The sequence below is a fragment of the Phascolarctos cinereus genome, unplaced genomic scaffold (genome assembly GCF_003287225.1).
Source record: "Phascolarctos cinereus isolate Bilbo 61053 unplaced genomic scaffold, phaCin_HiC Scaffold_4;HRSCAF=312, whole genome shotgun sequence".
NCBI classification, from domain to species: Eukaryota; Metazoa; Chordata; class Mammalia; order Diprotodontia; family Phascolarctidae; genus Phascolarctos; species Phascolarctos cinereus.
Genome location: NW_027555847.1, coordinates 619,012,268 through 619,036,809, shown reverse-complemented (window position 1 = coordinate 619,036,809; position 24,542 = coordinate 619,012,268). Strand labels below are relative to the sequence as shown.

The 24,542-nt window shown below is 37.3% G+C and overlaps 1 protein-coding gene across 2 annotated transcripts in view; it reads right to left on the bottom strand.

Moving 5' to 3' along the window:
- Nucleotides 1–24,542, bottom strand: part of COL14A1 (collagen type XIV alpha 1 chain) — a 246,208-nt gene that overhangs the window by 79,894 nt on the left and 141,772 nt on the right. For both annotated transcript variants that reach the window (XM_020964970.2, XM_020964971.2), the window contains 10 exons: nt 24,386–24,525; nt 23,112–23,235; nt 22,784–22,927; nt 18,297–18,461; nt 17,780–17,818; nt 17,448–17,586; nt 15,290–15,432; nt 13,060–13,169; nt 7,702–7,860; nt 131–208 (listed from right to left, as the gene is read on the bottom strand). In XM_020964970.2, coding sequence (XP_020820629.1) covers nt 131–208; nt 7,702–7,860; nt 13,060–13,169; nt 15,290–15,432; nt 17,448–17,586; nt 17,780–17,818; nt 18,297–18,461; nt 22,784–22,927; nt 23,112–23,235; nt 24,386–24,525 — 1,241 coding nt within the window. The remainder of the gene's footprint in view (nt 1–130; nt 209–7,701; nt 7,861–13,059; nt 13,170–15,289; nt 15,433–17,447; nt 17,587–17,779; nt 17,819–18,296; nt 18,462–22,783; nt 22,928–23,111; nt 23,236–24,385; nt 24,526–24,542) is intronic.

Genomic DNA, 24,542 nt, shown 5'->3' with positions numbered 1-24,542 from the left:
GTATTCTCATAGAAACAGAAAGCATGGCTCACACAGGGAGTAAACATTCTCTTAAGACCTATTTAAATATGACATCAGTGAATTTTGATTTTCAAAAAAATACAATAGATGACAAATGTAGAATTCTTACCAGTCCTGGGAGTTCACAGCATTTGTCTCTGTTGGCCCATGAAGTAGAACAAACAATGTCAAACATCTGTAGCTGGAACTGGGATTAACCAAATTAAAAAAAAAATAGAAACATTATTAAATAAAAGAAATTTATGATCACAACTACTTTTACATTAAGTAACAGCCATACATTTGTAAACATGAAAGTAGACAAAGGTCTAAAAGTAAGCTTAGTAAATCAATATTTCCCTAAATATGCTCTCTTTTATGTGAAAATGAGAACATTTCTATATTTGTACTATTTCTATTATAAAAATCTGCATATAAAATAATTAATAGAAACATTAAATTAAATATATATGCGTCAAATCCTAACAACATATGCCAAACATTTCAATATTTTGCTCCAAAACTTTCCTCACACTCTTCCCTTTCCCATAGTCACAGATGTATTTCATACTTCCAGACTAACTGAACTGATATTTATAGATTCTATCAATATATTTCAAGCCCCAAATATGCCATAGCTAGATTAGTGTGAGAAATTCTGCAGAAATGTTGCTATGGTGACTTAAACAGAGTTTCTCCACTTATATGTACAAGAGATACATTCACTTCCTGCTCTTAGAACGTATCACCAATATTTATTACACTGTCATCCCTACCCCACCCAGCTTTATTAGGATTATAAGGAAAAGTTTAACAAGTCAGTCTTATTAATTTTCATCCTATCTTCATCCCCACTCTTCATCCTATACATTTTTCCTATATAAGGGGAGAAAACATAATCTAGCACCCCAAAAAAAGAAGGTGGGAGATAGGAATCAAAGGTTTGTTTCTTGGCAGCAGACTTTTTAATTTTCTTAACTTCAGTATTAGTAGAATCTCTTAACTTCTTATTTTGTTTTTATAGCTAATATTTATATAGCGCTTACTATGTTCCAGGCACCATGCTAAGCATACACAATTATTATCTCATTTGATCCTCACAACAATCCTGGGAGGTAGGTTATTCTCTTTTTACAAATGAATATAGGCAGCTAGATGGTGCAGTAGATAGAAACCTGGGTCTGGAGTCAGGAAGATTTGAGTTCAAATCCAGCCTCAGACACTTATTAGCTGTGTGGTCCTGGGAAAATCATTTAGCCATCTTTGACTCAGTTTCCTCTTCTATCAAATGAGCTGGAGAAGGAAATAGCAAACCACTCCAGTATCTTTGCAAAGAAAATCCCAAATAGGGTCATGAAGAATCAGACATGACTGAAAAATGACTAAACAACAAATTTTTTAAAGCCATTTCCTGCTGATTATTAATATAAACAAATAAAGAAAAACCAAGGAGACATGGAATGAATATTGACATTTCAATGAAATTTGGTGTAAAAACATCCCACGTCTTTCTCTCGCAATGGAATACTTTAGTATGTAGGAGTCACTGGAAAACCAAGAATTGTATCAAGATGGATCCTCATCATGATGAGCAGAAATAGATCATTAGCTTATTTCCAGCTGCCTCTAAGTGAAAATCATCTTAATCTGTCAAAGAACACTATTGAGAAAACTCTTGGCAACAAGACAGATTGTGACTACAAAATCTGAGCACTGTTAATTCTAAAACCTACAAACTCAAGGTTTCTTTTGGTTTCTTTTTCAAAGAACCAAGTCTTTTGGCTAAAGGTGAAATGCTGAAACTCTGGATTAACCTAAGCATGTTGCTTTTTCTCAAAACATTTGAGGCCCACTAGAAGACAACATCAGATGGACAGAACATCAGTGTGAAAGCTCCCTGCACCAAGAGGTTGAGTTATTTATCCTGGTATGGAACCTTCAATGGGAAAACACATTTTATGTTTAATAAGTCAAAGATAATATCATTCTTTCTTGAGAAAGTTTTTTTTAAACAATAAAAATGATACTACCCAATCATCTCAAATGATAAAATATTTATCAGTAGTTGAGATGTGCCACCAGGGAAAAATACATAAGAGATAAGAGTTTTTGGAGAGACTGCAGAATTATCTGCCAGTTCGCCATCTGATTTGCTTAACTATATTCTCATATGTGCTCAATGAAATCAATCCTGCCATTTAAAAATGCTGGCTGTCTTTTCTGATTTATGTTGGACGAAGCGAACGATGCTTCCTTTGCACATACTTCATATTTTTTGTAGTTGTCTGCAGTGCTGGTATTTTAGACTCCTCTGCATTCACTCAGAGATTTTTCTCCCTTATTTGAGTGTGTATTCCTGATAATCCATCAGACAAATGTTCTAACATCCTCTTATTTCAAAGAAAGCGAACCTATACATATAGCCATTTGCAGACACACCTATGTCAGGCAAGGGTGAGTTGTGATTGTATCCCTGGAGAGAATACTCAGATTATAGAGAGCACAGATCCATTGGAGAATTGAAGTGTTAGAATACATACACATACCCCTGTATCAGAGTATGAACTAGATGGGCCAACACTCCATCCTAACATTCTGATTGGCCTTTTCACTAAGGGGAAGAGAATAAACTGATGGCAATATTCATCCAGGCAGTGCTAGGATAGCCAACCGACTTTCTATGGACACCTATGACATACTTGTGTCTGTATTCCAATATTCCAGGGGATTTGTGATCTCATTGATATGGGTACACAACACACACACACACACACACACACACACACACACACACACACACACACCCTCTCGTTAGCTATAAGCAATTACTAAGGGAAATAATCATGTAAAATGCCTTCATTTTATGAATAAGCCCTGTTTCATATACTACTTTTTTAAGCTGTATTTTCTTTAAAATCTAAGACATTTAACTTTAAGAACTTTGCAAAGACATTTATACAGAAGAGTATAAAATAAAGATATCTGTAATATAGTTCTTATAGTTGAATGCCAAGCCTTTTCATTTCAAATGTGGCTTTGAAAAGCCATTTAGAAAATGATAAATAGATAGAGCATTTATTAAGTGCTTAATATGTGCCAGGTACTACGTTAATTGCTGATTATACAAATACAAGCAAACAAAACAGTCTTTGACCTCAGAAATTCGCATGCTAATGAAAGAAGATGAGGCAGCTTGGTGGCTCAGTAGATAGAGTGTTGGGCCTGGAGTGAGGAAGACTTGAGTTCAAATCTAGCATCAGACACTTACTAGCTATGTGACCCTGGGCAAATCACTTAACCCTATTTGCCTCAGTTTTTTTCATCTGTAAAATTAGCTAGAGAAGAAGATAGCAAACCACTCCAGTAGCTTTGCCAAGAAAACCCCATGGACAGTACATTTGATGAGGTCATGAGGAGTCAGCCACGACTGAACAACAATTGATTCATAATATGAACTTGGACAAAACAATTTTTTTCTTTACATCTAAGTTTACTCATATATGGGAAAGGAATACTACTTATACTCATCTAATTTTGGTAGTGAGAGTATAAAAGCATATAATGTAAGTGACAATGCATTGTAAACTAGCAAGTGCTATATAGAAATATTAGTATTATGATTATTAATAAGTATTTGATAATATACTGTCAATTTGTTTCATGTATGTAACTCTTGTCTTGTCTAACAGGATTTTAAGTTATGCCATACCAGAAACTATATTATTAAATTATACCCTCTAGGAGGACTGGGACCCATTTTCAACTAACATTGCTGTGCCCAACACACTTGATCCACCTGAGTATCAAGAACTATAAAACTAAGGCCCTGGAGGAAGGGGGCACCTCAGATTATGAGGAAGATCTGAGGTTCACTTCATTAGAGAGGGCTAGGGATCCTTTAATAAAGTATCATTGGCTCAGAGCTCTGCTTCAGTGGTTTTCCTTGCAGATTGGACAGTTTTAGAAATGCCACACATAATTCATGCTTAATAACATTTCTTCTTACCCTTCCTAGCAGCATGGCATAGTAGATAGGAAGGAAATGTAGTGTAATACACAAAGAGCTGGTGTCAGAGGCAGGAAGACTTGGGTACAAGTCTCTTCTTGACACATACTAGCAGTGTGACCCTGGGCAAGTCCCTTAACTTCTCAATGTCCCAGGCAACTCCTTAAGGCTATATATTGCAGAGAAAGTGCAGACCTGCATTGGTAGAGTGAGACACTCTTACTGGGAGTTCCCCACATACTACTGAAATCACTGGTCTAGTCCCTCTTCCTGTATTTCCCATAACACATAGCACAATGCTAGACATACAAGAGATGCTAAATAAGTGCATCTGGAATAAGTCATGCCTGCAGCTGGAAGAGAATTGGAGTGTGGGGAAGGGAGACTAAGGAATATAGTCTTGTGACAGACTCACAAATGTCTAGGCACTGCCCTAACTGGTGGTATTTTTATCTTTTTAGCTACCAGAGTAGGATAAAGAAGAAAAAATAAAACAGATGGCCAGGGTCAAAAACATGGTATATGAATTGTCTAAGTTTCCACCCATATGTGTTTTGACGGCTAAGTTAAGACCTGCTTGTTATTTCAGTCCCAGCAGAGAGAGCAGCCATTCCTTATAAAATCTTGCCTGCTGAGATTTCATCTGCAAGTTGTTTTCCATCTAAGAATGTGTGAATTTAATACAGTAGTTTCTCTCTCTCTCTCTCTCTCTCTCTCTCTCTCTCTCTCTCTCTCTCTCTCTCTCCTCTCTTCTCTCTCTCTCTCTCTCTCTCCCTCTCTCTCCCCCCCCCCTCTTCATCTTTGCTCCACCCAAATGCCTTTGAAATGAATTTGTTGGGAAAGAGGGAGGCATGACTGGGTAGCTAAATCTCTAGAGCTGTCTATGATCAACTAGTACTTGGGGACTCATTTCAAATTTGGTCAGGATCCAAAGAAGCCTAAGTTGGTTTTGTTTGTTTGTTTGTTTGTTTGTTTTGTAGCTGCTGAGCCCTCTCAGATCCACGTTTTTCTGTCTGGAGTAACCAGATATTTGCATATTTCCTCTACCTCCTCTCCCTTCCATCCCCAACTTTTTAAAGCAGAAAATAAAGGAATAGGCATAAGCCTAAAATCACGAAAATTCAACACCTATCTATGACAGCAAGATTTGGGCTTAAACATCTTAATTTGTGGCTTACACATGCTACAACTCAAGAAATGAACTTTGTGTCATCTGTCTCACAGACAATGAAGAAGTTTCACTCCCCAGATAAATAGACTTGAGCCTCCAATTCTCCCTTTAACAGAGTCCATTTCAACACAATCAAATTGTTTGATGAGTGGGCAGTTTGCAAATTGACTAAGTGATCCTTTATAGGCTGCTAGGTTCAAACAAAAGCAACCATTTCTCTTCTACTGCCCTTACAAAGAACCCCTTTGATGATTTGCCTTTTGTCTGTTATTGCTGGAATTGGACCACAGAAGGGACTCTGTTGAATTGCTTTTCTCTTGTGGCAGGGGTACAACTTCTGTCATCCAGAGGCCTGAGTTCCAAAGACCCTTTTTGTTTTTCCTTCATAGATGATTGGCTAGACATTTAGAGTCCAAGTTTTATGTAAGTGGTGCAATTAGGAAAAAGTGTGATTTATGGGGATGGAATGCTGTCGTTCCACGCATGGAACATACCACTAATGGTAAGGCAGAGTGAATGATGCAAATGGGTGATATTCAGTTCAATTCCATGCACAGGATTATAGATTTAGAGCTGGAAAAGACCTTAGAGGTCATTGAGTCCAATCCTTTCATTTTACAGATGAAGAAATTGAGCCCTGAAGAAGTTAGCTTAGTTATCCAGCTACTAAGCATACAAGGCAGTATTTGAACCCAGGCCTTCCTAACCCCAAATCTAATACTTTCTCTACCACACTGAACAACTTCTCTCTTTCATTTCAACAACAGTATTTCCTTAGCTATATTTATTTAATTGCTATTGGGGAGCTCTCTTTAATGGGGGAGAGAATGTGCAAAAAAAACTGCATACAAACAAGATATATACTAGATAAACTTGAGATAATCTCATTTAGCTCAAGAAAGCCAAGAGACAGAGATGAAAATGAAAAACATTCTAGCCATAGGAGACAGCCAATAATAGCATTTATATAGTGTTTTAATGTTTGCAATATATTTTACATAAATATCATCCCATTTTATCCTCACAACCCTGAAAGGCAGCTGCTATCATTAATTCCCCAATTTTACAGATGAGAAAACTGAGGCACAGAGAAGCTAAGTGACTTGTCCAGAGTCACACAGCTAGAAAGTATCTGAAGCAGGATTTGAACTCAGGTCTACCTGACTCCAGGTCCAGTACTCTGTGCCATCCATCTGCCTACTACCAATAAAAATGTATGGAGAAGGCTGTGAACCTAGGTGACTGGACCCACACAATTTAGGAAAAAGGGAAGGTGGTTCTGGGGAGAAGATAATGAGTTTACTTTTGGACATGTTGAGTGTCAAGATATCTCCCCAGTAATGTGGGTATTTTTGGAAGGAAGAGCAGAAATTATTTCAAACAGTAGGACTTCTAGAAATGTTAAAAAAAAAAAGCTTGCTCAAATGAAATGCCTCTTAGCTCTAATTAATGAATAACTTAAATGACAGAACATCCTAATTAGCAGTGAATGGATGGCATTATTGTGTGGTATAAAAACATGTGTTCAGGATTCTGCCATGGAGGTAATGAAAGGAACGTTCTTCCCTGGCCAACTGGAAGCCTTCAAGATTTAAGTTCCTCATTCCATCATGAAAGGTACAACTTGTCAGGAAAAAAAAATGTGTTGCTCAAATATATATTCATTTTGGCCCACCTAGTAAAAATTTCCCTCATGGTTGCTTTGATGCCACCAGTAGATAAATTCTTCTATCAACCTGTGAGAAAGATGGCTCTTTCCACCAAAGATACATAAAAGATTAAGGTGTATTTTCATGGTTCTTCCATAGTTGTATAAATTGGATCTCATTAAAACTCAATTCTTGACTAACAGATATCCATATTCCTACAGCCCCCACTGCTATGGTAGAGACAGCAGAATAATTTTACATTTATTTTACTTTCTTAGCTTAAAGTTTGAAGACTGAAAAGATGAATTTAAAAAAGAAGTTCACTTTATCCTAGAGGCTGTTTCCTCAGAAATACAGTAGAAGCAGGCTTAGTGCTGAGGGCATGGAAGCTATGAGTTTTCATTTTCTGATACCTTCACTTATGGAATGTTTCCCCTGGAAAAGCTTCATAATTAAGAAAAAAAAATCTGTCCTCTAACAATGTACCTGTTAAAGATCAGAGGAGAAAGAGCTCATGCAGGAGCTAACGTGGCCAGGCAAATGTTCATGAAGACAGTGGGCCTTGATTTGAGTTTTTAACATTAGAAGGATCAGAATTTAAGAATACTTCAAAGTACCATACTGTATCAATGGACACATTACATTTTTTTTAAATCATAAGGCAAAGAAAATAGAAATGGTAGGATGAAAATTTTTATTCCAAAGTAAAATTAAAATTTTTTGTGTCTTGGTCCTTCTATATGAGCAATTGAGGGGAACATAAAACATAATATTAATCACACAATACAAAATTGGCAACAATCACACATTCCTATGGGCACCAGAAATTTCCTTGAATAAAATTTTCTTGAAATTTCACTTATTTTTTCACTTACTGGAGCAGAGTTCTCCTTGGCTCCTCTTGATCTGACCATTCTCCCCAGGACTTCCACACCATTGGAAGTGATATTGCCAGATGCATTTACTGCTTTTTCACCCACTTGCTTGCAGTCAATAAACACTTTGGCCAAGGTCTTGCTTATAACAATATGCAGCTGGGGTGGGGGGGGAAGCAAAGTTCAGTTAAGAAAATAAGAAAAAAAATATATATATATATATCACCGTCAAACTTTCAATCTTATTCCATTCCACTCCAGTTAACAAACACTTATTAAGCACTTACCATATACCAAGTACTAGGCTAGCAAAAACAAAATAATACCTACCCTCAAGGAACTTATACTCTGCTGGACAGAATGCAATGTATAGCTTTAAAGGATAAAAGATATTCAGATGCTTTGTTAAGGATGATGACATGAGAATTCATCCTGGGACAACTGGAAATTGTGTAAGATATATGTATATTTTCTAAGGGGCTCTGGTTCATAGACTAGAATGTACCAAATTTCCAAAATTCCTAGCATTTCATTATTTAAGTGAAGCACTTGACTGAATCTTGTGGGCAAGAGAGAGAGCTGTGAGCTAAATAATAGTATTTATGTGGATTCAGAAATGGTCTAAAAGCTGAACCTACAGAGTTGTCATTAATTAATTAATATATCAACTTGGAAAGCAGTCTTTAAGAGAGCACCCTAGGGATCTGTTCTGTTCTCTATACATCTTACAGATTTTCTCAACAAGTTATATAGAAGACATGGGGAAATTGCAAAGAGAAAAATTTAGGCTTTATAAGAGAAAAAAAATCCTAACAATCAGTGCTATCCAAAAATGGAATGTATTGCCTCAAAAGATGGTGGATTTTCCCCTTACTAGAAGTCTTCAGGCAAACACATTTGTCAGGTAACACCTTGTAAAAGGGATTATTGTTTGGGCATTGGCTGGATTCAGTGGTCTTTGACACCCTTCTAAACTTGAGATTCTGGAATTAAAGGCATGCTTATCAAATCTGAATATGACACAAATTTAGGAAGGATTAGATGACAGAGTCAGGATCCAAAAAGATTTTTGTAGGCGAGAATACTGCACAAATCTGGTAAGATATGATATGGTATGGTATGATATATGATATGATGCAATATGATGTGATATGACATGACATGATGTGACATGAGATGATATGACAACATATTGTATTTATATACTTATACACATAAAAACACCCAGAGGCATCTAGGTAGCTCAGTAGATAGAGTGCTGGGCTTGGAGTCAGGAAGACTCATTTTTATTGAGTTCAAGTTCAGCCTCAGACACTAATTAGCTATGTGACCTTGGTGAAGTCACTTAACTTTGTTTGCCTCAGTTTCCTTATCCATAAAATGATCTGGAGAAGGAAATGGTAAATCACTCCAGTATCTTTGCCAAGAAAACCCCAAATGGGATCACAAAGAGTTAGACATGACTGAAAACAACCCAACAATAACAACTCACATGTATGTATGTATATATACATACATACATATATATGTAATCTTACATATGGGTTCAAAAATTAACTTCACAGTTACAAGATTGGAGGGAGATGTGTCTAGACAGCTGATCATCTGAATCAGATCCCAGGGTTTTAATGGATTGCAAGTTCGTGATGAGTCAACAGTATGATACAGCTGCCAAAAAAGTTAATGAGATTTTTGGTTTGTGTTAAAAGATGCAGATGATATTATGGTCAGATCACATCTGGAATAATGTGTTCAGTTCTGGGAAGCACATTTTGGGAAAGTTACAGACAATCTAGAGACTGTCCAGAGGAGAGTGACCAAGATTATACAAATCCTCAAAATCATGCCACATGAGAGCAAATATAAAAAAGCTAGAAAGGTTTAGCCAGAAGACTTGGAGGACTATGCTAGCAGTCTTCAAGTATATGAAGGGCTGCTGTGTGGAAGTCTTATTCTTCTTAGCCCCAGAGAGTAGAAGTCATAGGTAGAATTGATAAAAGAGGAAATTCTAAGCTTCATGTCAGGCGAAGCTGCAACAGAGATAGATATACAAAAACATAATGAGTTGCCACAGGAGGGAACTAGTTTCCTTTCATTTGAGATGTTTAAGCAAAAGCTGGATGACTACTTGTCTGGTTTGTGATAAAGGATTCCCTTTTAGGTACAGGTTAGATTAAATAACCTGTGAGGTCCTTTCCAACTCAGATTCTGTGATGAAAAATAAGTTGATCCAAAAAAGTAAAAATTTAAAAAAAAAACTTGATCCTAATAATCATTTGGAGAGCTTCACTCTTATTCTTCTCTTGATTTCAAGCCTGTAAACCTTTCCTTATACTATCACTAGAGTAAGTAATATAATACTTTCAGAAAACCCAGTAAATAATAATCCAAACTTATGAAGCTGATAAACTAGAAAGCATCAATTCACATTAAAAAAAGACTTCACTTTACAAAAGGAATCTCAGAAGTACATTTAAGTATTCACAGATGAAAGAGAAACTATGGGATAAAAAAAAGTATATAATTAAAACTAACTAGAGGTTAAATCAGAAATGAAGAAACATTATCATTTCAGAGATAATTCTAGTCATGAAGAGAACAGGATCAGATTTTGAAAAATTTGGTGTGCTCTTACCTTTTTTGGGTACACGTATATTTTTAAAGAGAAGGTATTAGGTGGGAAGCTTTCTGAAGTGGGGACAGGGATAAGAGGAAAAGGATTCTTCCACAGTTTAAAGAACTTGGCTTTGGTTTGTGGCTTTCAGGAAGCCTTTTTATAATTTTGCTCACTTATTCTATGTCTCTCAGTTCTGCTGGCAATGTGTATAGAACTTAAAATTTACCTAAGGTTCAGAAAAAAATTATTTGGAATGAATATTACAAGTTCATCACATTTCACAGGATATCGCTGGCTAGCTTTTTAAGAGTTGTGAAATTTCAAATGTGGTGCTTTTTTCTTTCAAACTTTCCTTTGGAGCTGTGCTCCAGATTCTGACCAGGAAAAAAAAATCAACGCCAAGTAGAATTTAGGAGAAAATGAGAGTGAATCCAAAGAGGCCATTAAAGGAAACACCTCTGGCCATGAATTACATGATCTCTGACTTTATGAGGACTTTCAGAGCAGTACTGGTAATATGGCCCACAACTTCAACTCCAAACATGAAAAAGAAATATATTAATTATGTTACTGTATTTAACGTTTAATTAAAAAACTTACAGATGCCCTTTTTTACATTGTTTACCTGTCCCTATGAGTCCTAACACCTGCCTTTTCCTATACTTATATAAATAAAATGTTCTCTTATAACAAAGTACAATTAAGGAAAACAAATAAATACATTGGCAATGTCTGACAACGATATGCCTCTTTATGGTCTACCACCTCCCTGCCATGAGAGAGAGGTATTCTTTATCATAAATTCTCTGAAGTCAAGATTGATAACTGCATTGGTGATAGTTCTGAAACTTTCAACATAAATTCTAAATTCAGAACATGGTATATAGTAAGAAAACAAGAGGTAAGAATCACAGAATCTCAGTAGTAAAAAGGGCCTCAGACGACTTTTCTTCCAATCTGTTCTTGATGGAGAATTCCCTTTTAAAAATCCCTAGCAAGTTGTTGTCCAGCCTTTGCTTGAAGATTTCCAGGGAAGGGTTTAATCAACACTAGGTCCTTTGGCAGCCCATTCTCCTTTGGGGCAGCTCTAAAAGTCAGGAAGTTTTCCCTCATGTAAAGCTAAACTCAGCCTTTCTCCTGCTTCCTCCCATTGTTCCTTGCCCTGCCCTCTGTTGCCAAGCCAAACAAAACTAATCCCTTCTCTACAGGACATCTTTTTCAGATATTTGAAGACAGTTATCAGTTTTCCCCCTAAATTGTCTTTTTTCTAGGCTGCATAACCCAGATCCTTCTTGTTAGAGTACCGTGGGCCATATGCTAAGAAGAAATCACATAAGATTTGGATGAAAGCTTATGAAAAGAAAATCATACCAAATGAGTAAGTGCCAGTAATGGAAAGTGTAAACTCTTTGAGGAGTATTTATTGTAAAAGGTGGAGTCCTTCAAGAAAAAGTTTTGATGTCGGGTGAGAGAAAATGTTTCAGAGCATGCCTAACCTACCTGTTTCTATGGCAATCAATCAACAAACATTTATTAAGTACCCACTTCGTGCCAGGCACTTCCCTAAGCACCGGGGATACAAAAGGAAACCAAAGACAGTCCCTGCCCTCAAAGACCTCACAATCTAAAGGGATTACACAGCTAGAGTTCTGTGCCCTCCTTATTGACCAACTGACTAGATGTAGTCTGACCAGGGCAGAGTTAAGTGGGAACTTAACTCCTGTGTCTTGGATCCTTGGCCTCTCTTAAGATGTTAAACTAATTTAATTTAATTTCAACTATTTTTTTAGTGTGAGTGTGTGTGTGTGTGTGTGTGTGTGTGTGTGTGTGTGTTAATTAGGAAGCCTTGCTCCCTTTACAACTCATATGTTAAACCATAGCAATGAATCTCATGATGATCCTTAACTAAACACCTGGAAAATGACAGTCAAAAAGTATGTCTTTCTCTATGGCTCCATGGTACAATGGATAGCTCCTTAGATTTCTAAGTCAAAGGTTCTGAGTATGTGTAATTATTTTTTAGTTGAAGTAGAGTAGTATGGTACAGTGGAAAGAACACTGAATTTGGAGTAATGGGCCATGAGTTCAATTCTCAGCTATCCTATACTATAACCTCTATGTGATCTTGGGCAATTCTCTCTGAGCCTATTTCTCCATCTGTAAAATGAGGGAGGTTGGACCAGATGACTTTTAAGGTTCCTTCCAATTTTAATCTGTGTTTCTTTGTCCCTGGAGCTCTGTCTTACAGAGAAATGAAAGTTTAAGAAATGGGTTTAGGTCACAGATGCCAAGTTGTTAAAAAAGGACAAAGAATTTTTACATGTTTACAAAGCTTCCCGGATGGCATTCTTTGAGACTAAAGGGGTTAAGAAGACATGTGTGCGTGTGTGTGCGTGTGTGTGTGTGTGTGTAGACCAGCCTCCCAAGATGGCCTCAATTGCAAATATTTTCATCTGTGTGTGAAGAAGTAATTAAAGAGACCACTAATCCTTTCCACTCAACATATATGAGTATTTTGCTCTGTGGCTACAGGTGATATTTTCAGAGTGGGAATGTTGTTGTTTGTCCTTCATTCTTTAAGAGGGATCTTTCAGGGAAGCTGCCTTGTTTTATACTTAAATCTTTCCATATATTAATGCTGTGTTGTTACAATATCATACTCAACACACACATTAACACCTACATTTTACTAACTCTCTTGCTTTGATCAATACCACGTAATAATAAAAGCTATAACTGACCTTGTGGAAACTTCCATAGAATATTTTCTTAATTTCAGGCCCTTCAAAGGTTACAGTTTGAAAATCCCCCTGGTAGTCATAGTTGAAGTAGGTAATTGTCTTGCCTCCATCTGTTTGGTGGGACAACGAACATTGTATGAACATGATAAAAATGAATATAATTAAACCATGAATACATCATAAAACAGGCAAGTGATTTCTCTTCCCCAGGCCTAAGGAGATTGATATTCCCCTTCGAAACTTAATTGAAACATACCTTAGAGTTAAATACAAAATGGTTACTAAGCCTTTGCTATTTATTAGTCCTTTGACATTCTCCAGGACGCATTTAGGCTTTTCTTCATTCATGAAGATGAAATCACTCTCAGTTATACCCTTATAGTTCTCCATCCATCAAATTCTGAATCATTTTTCCATGGAGGTTAGATATGTGCAAGTCTAACCTCCAACCAAGCATTTTCAGACTTCACACAAATAGTAAACAGTGGATGCAGATTCTAATCCAAGTCCTCTGACTTCAAGTCAGCATTCTTTCCAATATACCTTGCTACCATTACTTGTTCCTCCTCACAGCCCAGGTCTGAAAGATGTTTAGTCAGGGTAAGAGTTGGAAATCATAACCAAAGAATAGAACAAAATCAATAATCCTCATAAAAATAATATTCACAACCTTGGCTTCATTGGCCCATGCAACTGAACTAAATAGCGATTGAAACTCACTTCCAAGGTACCCCAAGATACACCAAGTCACTTCCATTCAATTCAATTATTTATTAAGTATCTACCACTGCCAGGTACTTTGCTCACTACTGGGAATATAAAGACAAAAATTCAAAGATGGGACAATGAAATAATATTAACTTTTTTATTATGAATAAACTGCTATTGACTTTGAGTTTTGCATCTAGGACACATTTAAATTACGGGTAAAAGAATAATTATTAATAACCTACTTTGTGGGTGCTAGAATGGTTTAATACACAGAGAACTAGGTAGGACTTCTCTCAAAAAGTGTAGATAGGGACATGAGGTTATTCTGTCGCCTTTTTCTCTTCCAAGGCATTGAGCCTATGCGATCACTCTCATTTCAATTTTCCAAAGCTCAAAGCTCAACAGCTGACACATTCTATCAGCAGAATCCTCTTGGTTCCAATCTTAGGCTTTAATACCTCTACACTACCAGTGTTTCACTACCAGTGACATGGATTTTACATGATTGCCCATCCTGGGCAACTTTTGTAGCATGGTGCCTGGTACACAGGAAGCATCTAATAAATGTTTTACCAGCATCTGTCCAAGAATAAAAAGTATAATTCTTGGCCCTTTCTATTGCCTCTTCTACCTTTCTATGGTTGGACACCATCACTAAAGAAACAGAAAAAAGCTGCAGAGGACTAAGGACCATTTTGTATTTTCCTTGGTTCCATGGCTTGCCATGGTCAAAAAAATTGAAAACCAAATGGTCAGTCTGGTAGTGCTGAACCTTTGTTAGTAACCTAGAACCCAGAAAGCCAACATGGTCTATTGCCAGGACTTTAACTGAAACCTTTCCAGAACCGACCAGGCCATATGCCAAGGGGCATAGCTTTTGAGAACCAAGATATAAAGCCAGAGTTTATGTATGTATATAAAGTGACTCTTCTGTTCAAAAGTTAGTAGAAGGGAATACTAGACTAATGGTAAGAATAATCAAGTCCAACTGCTGTCAATACAACCTTGAACAGATCACTTAACCTCTTTGAGGATCAGTTTCCGTATCTCTAACATGTGGGTAAAATCCACCCTCTGTACTTCCTGATAAGGGGATTCAATGAGGTGAACTGTGAAATATGAAAGCCCTATGTAAATTGTATTCAATGTGTTCCTCTGTGGCTTCATTACGGTGGCAGGGATCCTTGGTCCTACAGAAAGCAAACTCTCACAATAGATTGTTGCATGAGAACTAGCCGAGAGGTTCACAGCCCAAATGACAGCCACCACATTGACTGCAGCAATTCATAAAGACCCTTTGCTCAGGCGAGGAACGGTTATAATTTGCATCGTATCAGGGATACCCACATGGATGAAAACACAGATCTTTGTAAGGTGACAGACAGCATGGCACCTGGCCTTTAAACTTCCTATTGTAAAGTGGTATCCATGCACATGCACAAATAACTGAACACACACATACACACACACACACACACACACACACACACACAAATACAATCCAAATTCATATACATACTGTCTAAGATGACTCCAACAAGCGGGTCAGAGTCCTTATTTAAAATCTCCCAGAGAGCAAATGGTTCTTGAGGAGTATCAGGCAATATCCGGAATAGAAAAGAGATGGTGTAGTCTGAAGGCAATCCCTCTGGGTGCAAATATCTGTTAAAGGAGAGAAGATCACAATGTTTTAAATAATAACTGTCTAGACTAAATTTGAGGATAAGAGACTGAGAACAGGACATGCACTAAATCCCCAAATTCCATTTGTCCAGCCACCATTCTCATTAAAAACCTTATTGTCTTATGCAGGAAATCTTGCATCAGCTTCTGTAGTTCTATTTAGCAAATGAACTAGGAGCTGGATCTTAAAGTCCCATTGTACAGTGGGGGGAAAAGTACTAAATTGGAAGACAGAGGACCTTGAATTCTGACTCTGTCACTTACTACTCAAGAAGTAGTTTATTTCTCTAAGCCTCAATTTCTTCATCTGTAAAATGAGGTTGTTGGACTGCATGACCTTCCAACACTACATCTACGATTCTATGATCCTGTAATCCTTCCAACTCTAAGATACTAGGACTCAGATTTCTCAGAGCAATATTATTCAAATACCTGCTACAACTATCACCTCTATTAGTTAACATATTAACTTCTGGAAAGAGGATGCTCTTTGATAATTACTTGAGATGTCAACATGAAAACAGGTCCTACAGATTAAATGACATAATAAATGCGAAGAGAATAAAAATCTTCAAACAACCAAAAATGATTTTAAGCCCAAGCTAATAGCTTATTTATTTCCAGCAACACTTATCATGAGAGCACAACAAAAGAATATGGATGGTCCCTGTAAATCACTGTAATGAAACACTGATCTCAAATGTATATTTTTTTAGATGGAATTGTATTTTCATACGTCTGAAAAAACTGTTTTTATCCCATTCCAATTTGAGCTAATGAATTAGTCATTCAAATCTTTATCAAATACTTTTTATGTGCCATGCACTATGGTAGAGCTGGGAATACAAAGACAGAAGTGAAAAGTTCTTTTACCCAAAGAGCTTACATTCTAATGGGGAAGAGAACATGTAACTATGTAGATACATACACACTTATACATATATATATACATATATACACACACACACACACACACATATATATAGTTACAGTTATAGTTATACACAAGACATATTCAAAGCAAATACAAGGTAACTTTGGTGGGGAAGGTGCCAGCAACAAGAAGGTCAGGGAAAGCCTCATGCAGAACATGGTGTTTGGACTGTCTTCAAGAAAGCCAATGATTTGAAGGGGAAGGGGTGATACTCATGCTAAGACACAGAGACAGGAAAGAAATAGTAACTACATCACTATAGATAAACTATAGAATGCATGAAGGGAAGTAATGTATAAGAGACAGATTAAATAGGGTGTAGAAAAGACAGAGAGGAGAGGAGGTGGAAACAATGGATTTAGTAGTTTGGATGAGAAGAAGAGGAGAGATACAGGCTCACAACTAGAGAGATGGCAAGGTTTAGTGAGGATTTTTTTAAAAGCATGGGAGACACCTAGGAATATTTGAAAGCAATAGCAAAGAAACCACTAAGATAGGAAGAGTTTGAAGAGGGGACACTACTCTATTTTTTATAATAATAGCTAACATGATTCTCACAAGTTGTGATTCTCACAACTTGATATCTCCAGTCAGATAGGTTGAGGAAAGTGATGCTAAGAAAAGTTAAGTGACTTGCCCAGGGTCACAAAGCTGGTAAGTGTCTGAAGCTGGATTCAAATTCAAGTGCTGCTAAATCCAGCACTCTCCCTACTGTACCACCTAATAGCCTAAATATACACACACTTTTTTTCCCTCTTTTTTAAACTTTGGTATGGTTATACTCTATTTTTTTAATATACAGAAAATGTTTATGGAACATTATATAAACAACTTAACAGGGAAAATGAGGAAAAACAGACACACATTTGGCATATGGAGGCTCTGAGTAAACTTTTGAGAGCTTATTCTCCAAAGGAATGAACAAGTTACACATTTTCTTGGTGTTGCAATTTTATTTGATATCATTCTACTAAGAATGTTCCCAAGCACATCATGACAATGATAGCATGAGATCTGAAAGAACAATGACTTTGATATGCTGAAGTTAAAATGAACATACTTGGTAGGCTGGGAAACCAGAGCATCTTTATGTAGCTGGTAACATGGATACACGTTGAAAGTGCCAGGTCCCATAGAAACCCCTTCCACTGCTGAAAAATCCTTTTCAACCAAACCAAATAGTTCCATCATTTTAAATCCTGAAAAGCATAACATTTTGAAAAGGTCAGAGTTGAATCGAATGGACAATAACAGAGAAGAGAACACATCTCCAGATTAGAGCTGTGCTCTTAACAAGTAAAATGAATGAGCTTCAGTGAAATAAATGGACATGAGACAGGATTCATTTTATCCTCTAGCATTTGCAAAATGGCACTGCCTGTAGTACTGTACCTGCAAGACTGTTACCATCCTTATTGACCAGAGGGCAAGCTGAAAAAAAAAAAAAGGAAGGTTGCTCAGAGATATTTCCAAATGTACTTTCCCCACTTCTAATTTCCCCTCACTCCTAACCTGGAAAAGAAGTTAAATAATTTCTATGTGTGCGCAAGTCTGATGCTCATTAGAATAAATGGGCCATTATGGGCATGAGGAGAAAGAAACGTGCTGGTATTTTTCTGAAAAGTATTTATAGCAGCTATTTTAAATCAAGCTGGTCTTTAACACCCATTTGATTAGGAAAAGCCTTTATCAACCTAAAACCTCCAAATGGGAAGAACAAAAATACAGTAAAACTCCATGTGCTATTTTTCTACAAAAAGTAACATCTGCGATGAAAGATATTATGAAAGCCTTTGTCAAGTTGACAGTTCTTCCTGAAATCAGTATGGGATTCATTATTTAACAAGGATTAACTGCTTCAGCCTGTAAGTACCCAATGAATAAGTGGCCGCAGATTCAAAGAACTAACTTGCAGACGCGGTTTCACAGACAAAAGTAATCAGCTCATCTTCAATTTTCTTAAAGGCATCAAAGTCATCCACAAAGAAGACGTGTCTCGAGCTGGGCTGGCTGCCAATGCTAACCAGTTCTGCATAATCTGCATCGGCCACACCAATCGCAAAAACGCTGATGCCTGTGGAAGAAAGAGACCAGATTTCTGATTAGTCTGAAGAGGAGCGGAAAATACAAGCAAAACAAGACTTGTCTTGTCTTTGTTTAAGAGCACTAGATTTGGAGTCAAATGACCTGGGTTTGAATCCTGCTTCCATCCCTCACCACCTGTGTGACTTTGGGCAAGTTGCTTAATCTCTCTGGGCATCAGTTTCTTCATTTGTAAAACGAGGGAAGGATGAGCTAGATATCTTCTAAGGTTTTTTCCAGCTCTAAAGCTCTGATCCTAGAATCAGATAGGATTGTCATACTACTTGTGTGACCTTAGGCAAGCAATTGTGCTTTAATTTCCTTTATTATAAAATGGAAGAGTTGGATTATATGACCACTAAGGTCATAACACCTACAATTTTCTTGTCTTTGGCCCAAAGTTTAAAATATATAACTAGAAGGAAGTGGGACAAAATATTTATTATAATTCATCATAATTTATGTATCAATTTGAAAACATAATCATTATTTCATTATCACTACTCTTTGTTTTAAGGAGCTTGAAAATAGCGACACACAATATAATGCTCACAAATACATAATTTAATATTTCAAATTTATATAGTGACTGAGAAGTAGTGCTGCAGAGTGGGCGGAAGACCTGCCCTGGCATCAGTGAAATCTGAGTTAAGATTCTACCCCTGACAAGTACTAACAGTGCAACCACGAAGAGGCCACTTAAAGTTTCAGTGTCCCAGATAGGTCTCTAAAACCGCAAGTTACAAACTAGTTGCCTATTGGTATCATTGGAAGGTGTTTCCACAATAATACAATCACAGGTCTGGATAAACAAACAAATAAATATCAATTTCATATTTGTACATTTTAATATCAGAAGACTCCTAGGATAAAGATAGTAGAGTCACAGAATCTTAGAACTGGAAGGGAATTTAGTTTCTCCATTTTTCAGAAATAGAAAATTAGAGGGGCAGCAAGGTGGCGCAGTGGATGGAGAACCAGCCCTGGAGTCAGGAGGACCTGAGTTCAAATCCAACCTCAGACACTTACTAGTTGTGTGACCCTGGGCAAATCACTTAACCCAATTCCCTCAAAAATAACCAACCAAACAAAAAAGAAATGGAAAATGAGGCACAAGTAATATATGACAGATTATAGAACAATCAGAGAGAACTAGACTTATTACCCAAGGAGAGCTGAAATTGTATTTCCTTTGTGCAGCCAGAGTGGCATTGGGGGTAGTTGATCAGGATACCCCAGATCAATTTATTTCCCTGCAGCCCAGCAGATAAAATCACTGAAGACAAGAGTAACCAAGGGCTTAACTTTCTAATCCACTGTGTGAAGTTCTTTTATCAAAATTGATGGAATTAGCTATTGACTAATTCAAGCTCATTCATAACCCTGAAAACCCTTTAAAAATTGAGACACTGAAGAGTCAGTTGAAGAAGTTGGTTGAGTGACATGAGCCATGGCAGTCTGGAGAAGACCATCCATGGAAAAAGAACCAAGTCCACAAATGGAAAGTGCTCCTTGACTCTTATGGGCAGGAGTGGAGGTTTCCTTCCTCCTTCTCTCCCCCACAAAGGCAATGACATTCTACAGTGGAGCCACTGGTCCTATTAGACATATTATGCTTTGCAAGAAGTAGACCCAATGAATCAAGCATAGGACAGGAGGGACTTTATGAGTTGAGAGTTGGCCCCAGCCATGAGGAACTGAGTTGTAGAGAGAGAGCCTAGCTGAGCATCCTGCCCCAAAAAAAGGGACACCATGCCCAGGAGGAGCAGTGTGAGAACACCCTCTAAAGAGAAAAAGACCTCAGAGCACTGAAACGTTGCCTGGGACACATACCATTCCCTTTGCCTCTCTACTAGTACAGAAACCATCATATTTATACACTCATGCTTTTGCTACTATTCTTGGTGCTGTAAAGGCCTTTGCTTTGAGCTAATGATGTCCTAATTTCTGATTAGTTGGAAGTGGAGTGTAAAACACAAAGCAAAACAAGACTTGGCTTCCTTCAAATGACCTGGATTCAAATCTTGCCCCCATCATTTCATCCATACCCACACCAGAGGTTAGCCTGTACCACCACCCATAATAGTATGTATACAAATTGAGGAAATAACCTTGGGGGGCCCTATGTGAATCATATATGGCAGACTGCTGAAGTTAATAAGAGAGGGGAAAAGTGGATAGTAAAAATAATTTAATAATATACAAAATATTTACATATATATTTCATGTGAGTTTGGATTTAGGACACAATGAAAAGTTATTTTAGTTAGAGATTCCACCATTCAGCCAATCATTGACATTAGAAAGCTCGGTGCTTGATTTTTCCTCTTCCTTACCTTCAAATCACTCTGGCCCTCATTGATTGGCCCACAATAGGTCCCAGGCCCTGATTGGCTCGGAGTGAATGTAAATAGCAGTTGTTTCTGTTTTGGCCAGAAACACAGAGGGTCTTCCCCTTCCAGATTGACTTTTTCTTTTTCCGACTAGGTAAAAGAGGCCATCCTCTGCCTCAGTTCTTACCTAGCCTTAATCACTGAATGGGCATTGCCTCAGTCAAACTGAGACCTGTTAAAAAGGTCAAGGTCTCCCACTGCATCCAGGGCCATCTCCAGTTGCCCAGATGGCTCCAGAGGAGAAAGTGAGGCTGCTGACTTGGCACAGCTCTCCCTCACCTATATCCAATTCACTTGCACGGCATGGCATCACCTCCCCAATGTCATGGTCCTCTTCAAGAATGAAGGACAAACAACAGCAACTTTCAAATCGAATGAACTGGCAAATCTGGTCATTTCTCCCTTTGAAACCTCTTTTGCATCTGTGCCTTCTTCACTACCCTATTCTGGGTTTTCACTATCATTTACCATTATTACTTTTATTATCCTTTATGATTATCTTTTTTTATTGTTCCTTTTATTTTAAATTTTTCTTTCTTATGAATTCAGTAAACATCAACAAGAACATTTTCCTATGCAAAGAAAAACAAAAAAGGGGGTGTAATAATCTTTAACCTGCCTCTACTTTCTCCCACACACCTTACTGGCCTGGTCCATATTCTTGCCAAGATAGTCTTCATCATACATATTTTTGGGTTTTGATTTGTTTTGTTTTTGCTAGGCAATGGGGTTAAGTGACTTGCCCAGGGTCACACAGCTAGTAAGTGTCAAGTGTCTGAGGCCGGATTTGAACTCAGGTCCTCCTGACTCCAGGGCCAGTGCTCTATCCACTGGGCCACATACCTGCCCCATCATATATACTTTTTGATCATATCACTCCTCTATGACCTTTCATTGAATCCCAACTGCCTATAAATGTCAAAGTTCTTAACACAGCATTCAAGGTTCTCCATAATGTGATACCACCTAACTGTCCAGCTTTATCTCATACTATTCACCTCTATATATACTATACTCTAACCAAATAGTACTGTCTGCCAACCTCTGTACATATCTCATTCTGGACTATTTCCATGTCTTTTCACATGTTCTTCTCTGCTCTTAAAAATACCCTAACCCTTCTTCTGATTTTCACTTGTTGAAGTCCTTTAAGGTCCAACTCAAATTCCACATTGTCCATAAAGCCTTTCCTCCACCTGCCCCTCCTCTTGTCCAAATCAGAAATGATCTTTCTCCTATGGAGCCCTTGGCTTGTACCTATCTTCTGAATTTCTGTTTTTGTTTGTTTGTTTTTGTTTTTGTTTGCTTCTAGGCAATTGGGGTTAAGTGATTTGCCCAGGGTCACATAGCTAGTAATTGTCAAGTGTTTGGTCTGAGGCTGCATTTGAACTCAGGTCCTCCTGACTTCAGGGTCAGTGCTCTATCCACTGCGCCACCTAGGTGCCCCCTGAATTTCTTATATATCACTTTGCATTATGGTTATTCATGTGTATGTGTGTATGTATGTATGTGTGTGTGTGTGTGTGTGTGTGTGTATGTGTGTGTATCATATTATTCTATTAGACCAGGGGTGGGGAACCTTCGACCTTGAGGCCACATGTGGCCCTCTAGGTCCTCAAGTGCAGCCCTTTGACTGAATCCAAACTTCACAGAACAAATCCCCTTAATAAAAGTACTCGTTCTATAAAACTTGGATTCAGTCAAAGGGCCTCACTTGAGGACCTAGAGGGCCACATGTAGCCTCAAGGCCAAGAGTTCCCCACTCCTGCACTAGACTATAAACTCCATGAGGGCAGGGAGCATGTCTCCTCTTAAGTTTAATATCTCTCTCAGCAGGCAACACAGGGTTCTGCATACAGTTGTTGCTTAATTAGTATTTATGAAGTTGAATTATTTCTGCTATCATTATATATATAATTACCTTCTAGTTGCAACTCCCTGGAAATTTTATTTACATCATCCTGAGATCGCCCATCAGTAATGACCACGATAACTTTGGGTATGCCTCTTCTTGTTCCTGCTTCGGCAGTAAACAAGGCATCTCGAACATGCTTAAGTGCTTTCCCTGAAAGAGTTTAAAAAGTAAAGGGCTCAATTTCAGAATGACCCTCATTAAAACTACCAAAAAACCCTGAAATTTCCAGTGAAACTTCCCTGAATAAGTGGACGTCAATAATAACAAATGGACTTCAAAAATATGTTTTCAGTAATTAAGTAATAATCATTCATTCTTTGGGGCTTCTCCTTACCTGTTTTTGTATTTCCTCCTTTGTAAGAAAGATTCTTAATCCCCTCAAGAAGAGTGTCCTTGGTTTTATATGTATTTAGTTTAAATTCTGTTCTGGGGTCATCAGTGAACTGAACAATAGACACCTGAGGATAGAAGGCATAAACTTCACTTCAGACTAGTTAACATTTTTCAAGGGTCAATAAGTCTTTACTTTTTACTTAATTTATCTCATAAATTTAACTGGTATTTTACATAATACAGGTTATAGAGTAGAGGTCAAAATTGAGAACAAATTGAAAACTACTTTCCTCTCCTGCAAATAGTCTATGGAGATAAGAAGTTCATTCTTACAACTGCCATATGAAAAAATATGGAGGAAAAGAAAACCTCCATATGATAGAACCTTATTTTATAGATCAGAAAACCATGGTATAAAGAGGTCATATAACTTGAGAAAAGTCAGAAAGTTTGAGCTGAGAAAAGCCCAGGCCACCATATTCCCAGTTCCATGCCACGTTGGGCCTCTAACTCATTAGATTTCACTTTGGTATTTGAGATTGCATAAATTTTAAGAAAGTAGTGAGGGAAGAAAAGAAAAAAATTTTTAAATTGCAAACTCATGTACCCTGGCACTATATTTTTACTGACACTATATTTTTATGTAGTCATCAAATCAACCATTTTTTATCCAAGTCAGTTTTTTAACTTTTTAAAACTATCATGTGAAATAGAATGGATTGGATCATTCATCACATGAGACATATCTATATATCTATATTCATATATCCATATAGATATGTATATTTTAAATGTGTATATATCTTTATACATAAACCATATGTTTGTATAAATATGTGTTATATATACATATATGTATGTATATCGATATGTAGATTTACATATGTATATGTGTGTGTGTATGTATGTGTAGATGTATACATATATATATATATATATATATATATGTATACATCTACACATACACACACACACTTGCCAAATTCTACACTCTTCATTGGCGCCTATCATCATAGAGATGTGGCTTTCATCTCTTTGTTCTCTACATTACACAGCACTGAAATCTGGGAAGGCCAATCAGGGGGATGTTACAGACACATTTATGTCACTGTAGGTCCATTTTCTACCACTTGCCTTTATTTCTGGTACACTTTAGGCTTTTGTGTGTTCTCAAAACAATGACAGAAGACAAAAAAAAAGCAGTTTCATCACTGCATTTTCACAGGCATTAGTTTTACAAAATGATAGACTGTATAATTGACTGGTGAGACTTACTTGAGTTCCATCCACTCCAATCTTGTCCAGGGCACCAACAGTATTATATAGAAATTTAATGATCTTATTGAAATTGTCATCTCCGATGCTCCAGGATCCATCCACCATGAACACTAGGTCTGCCTTGGCAGCCTTACAAACTGGAGAACAAGAATTG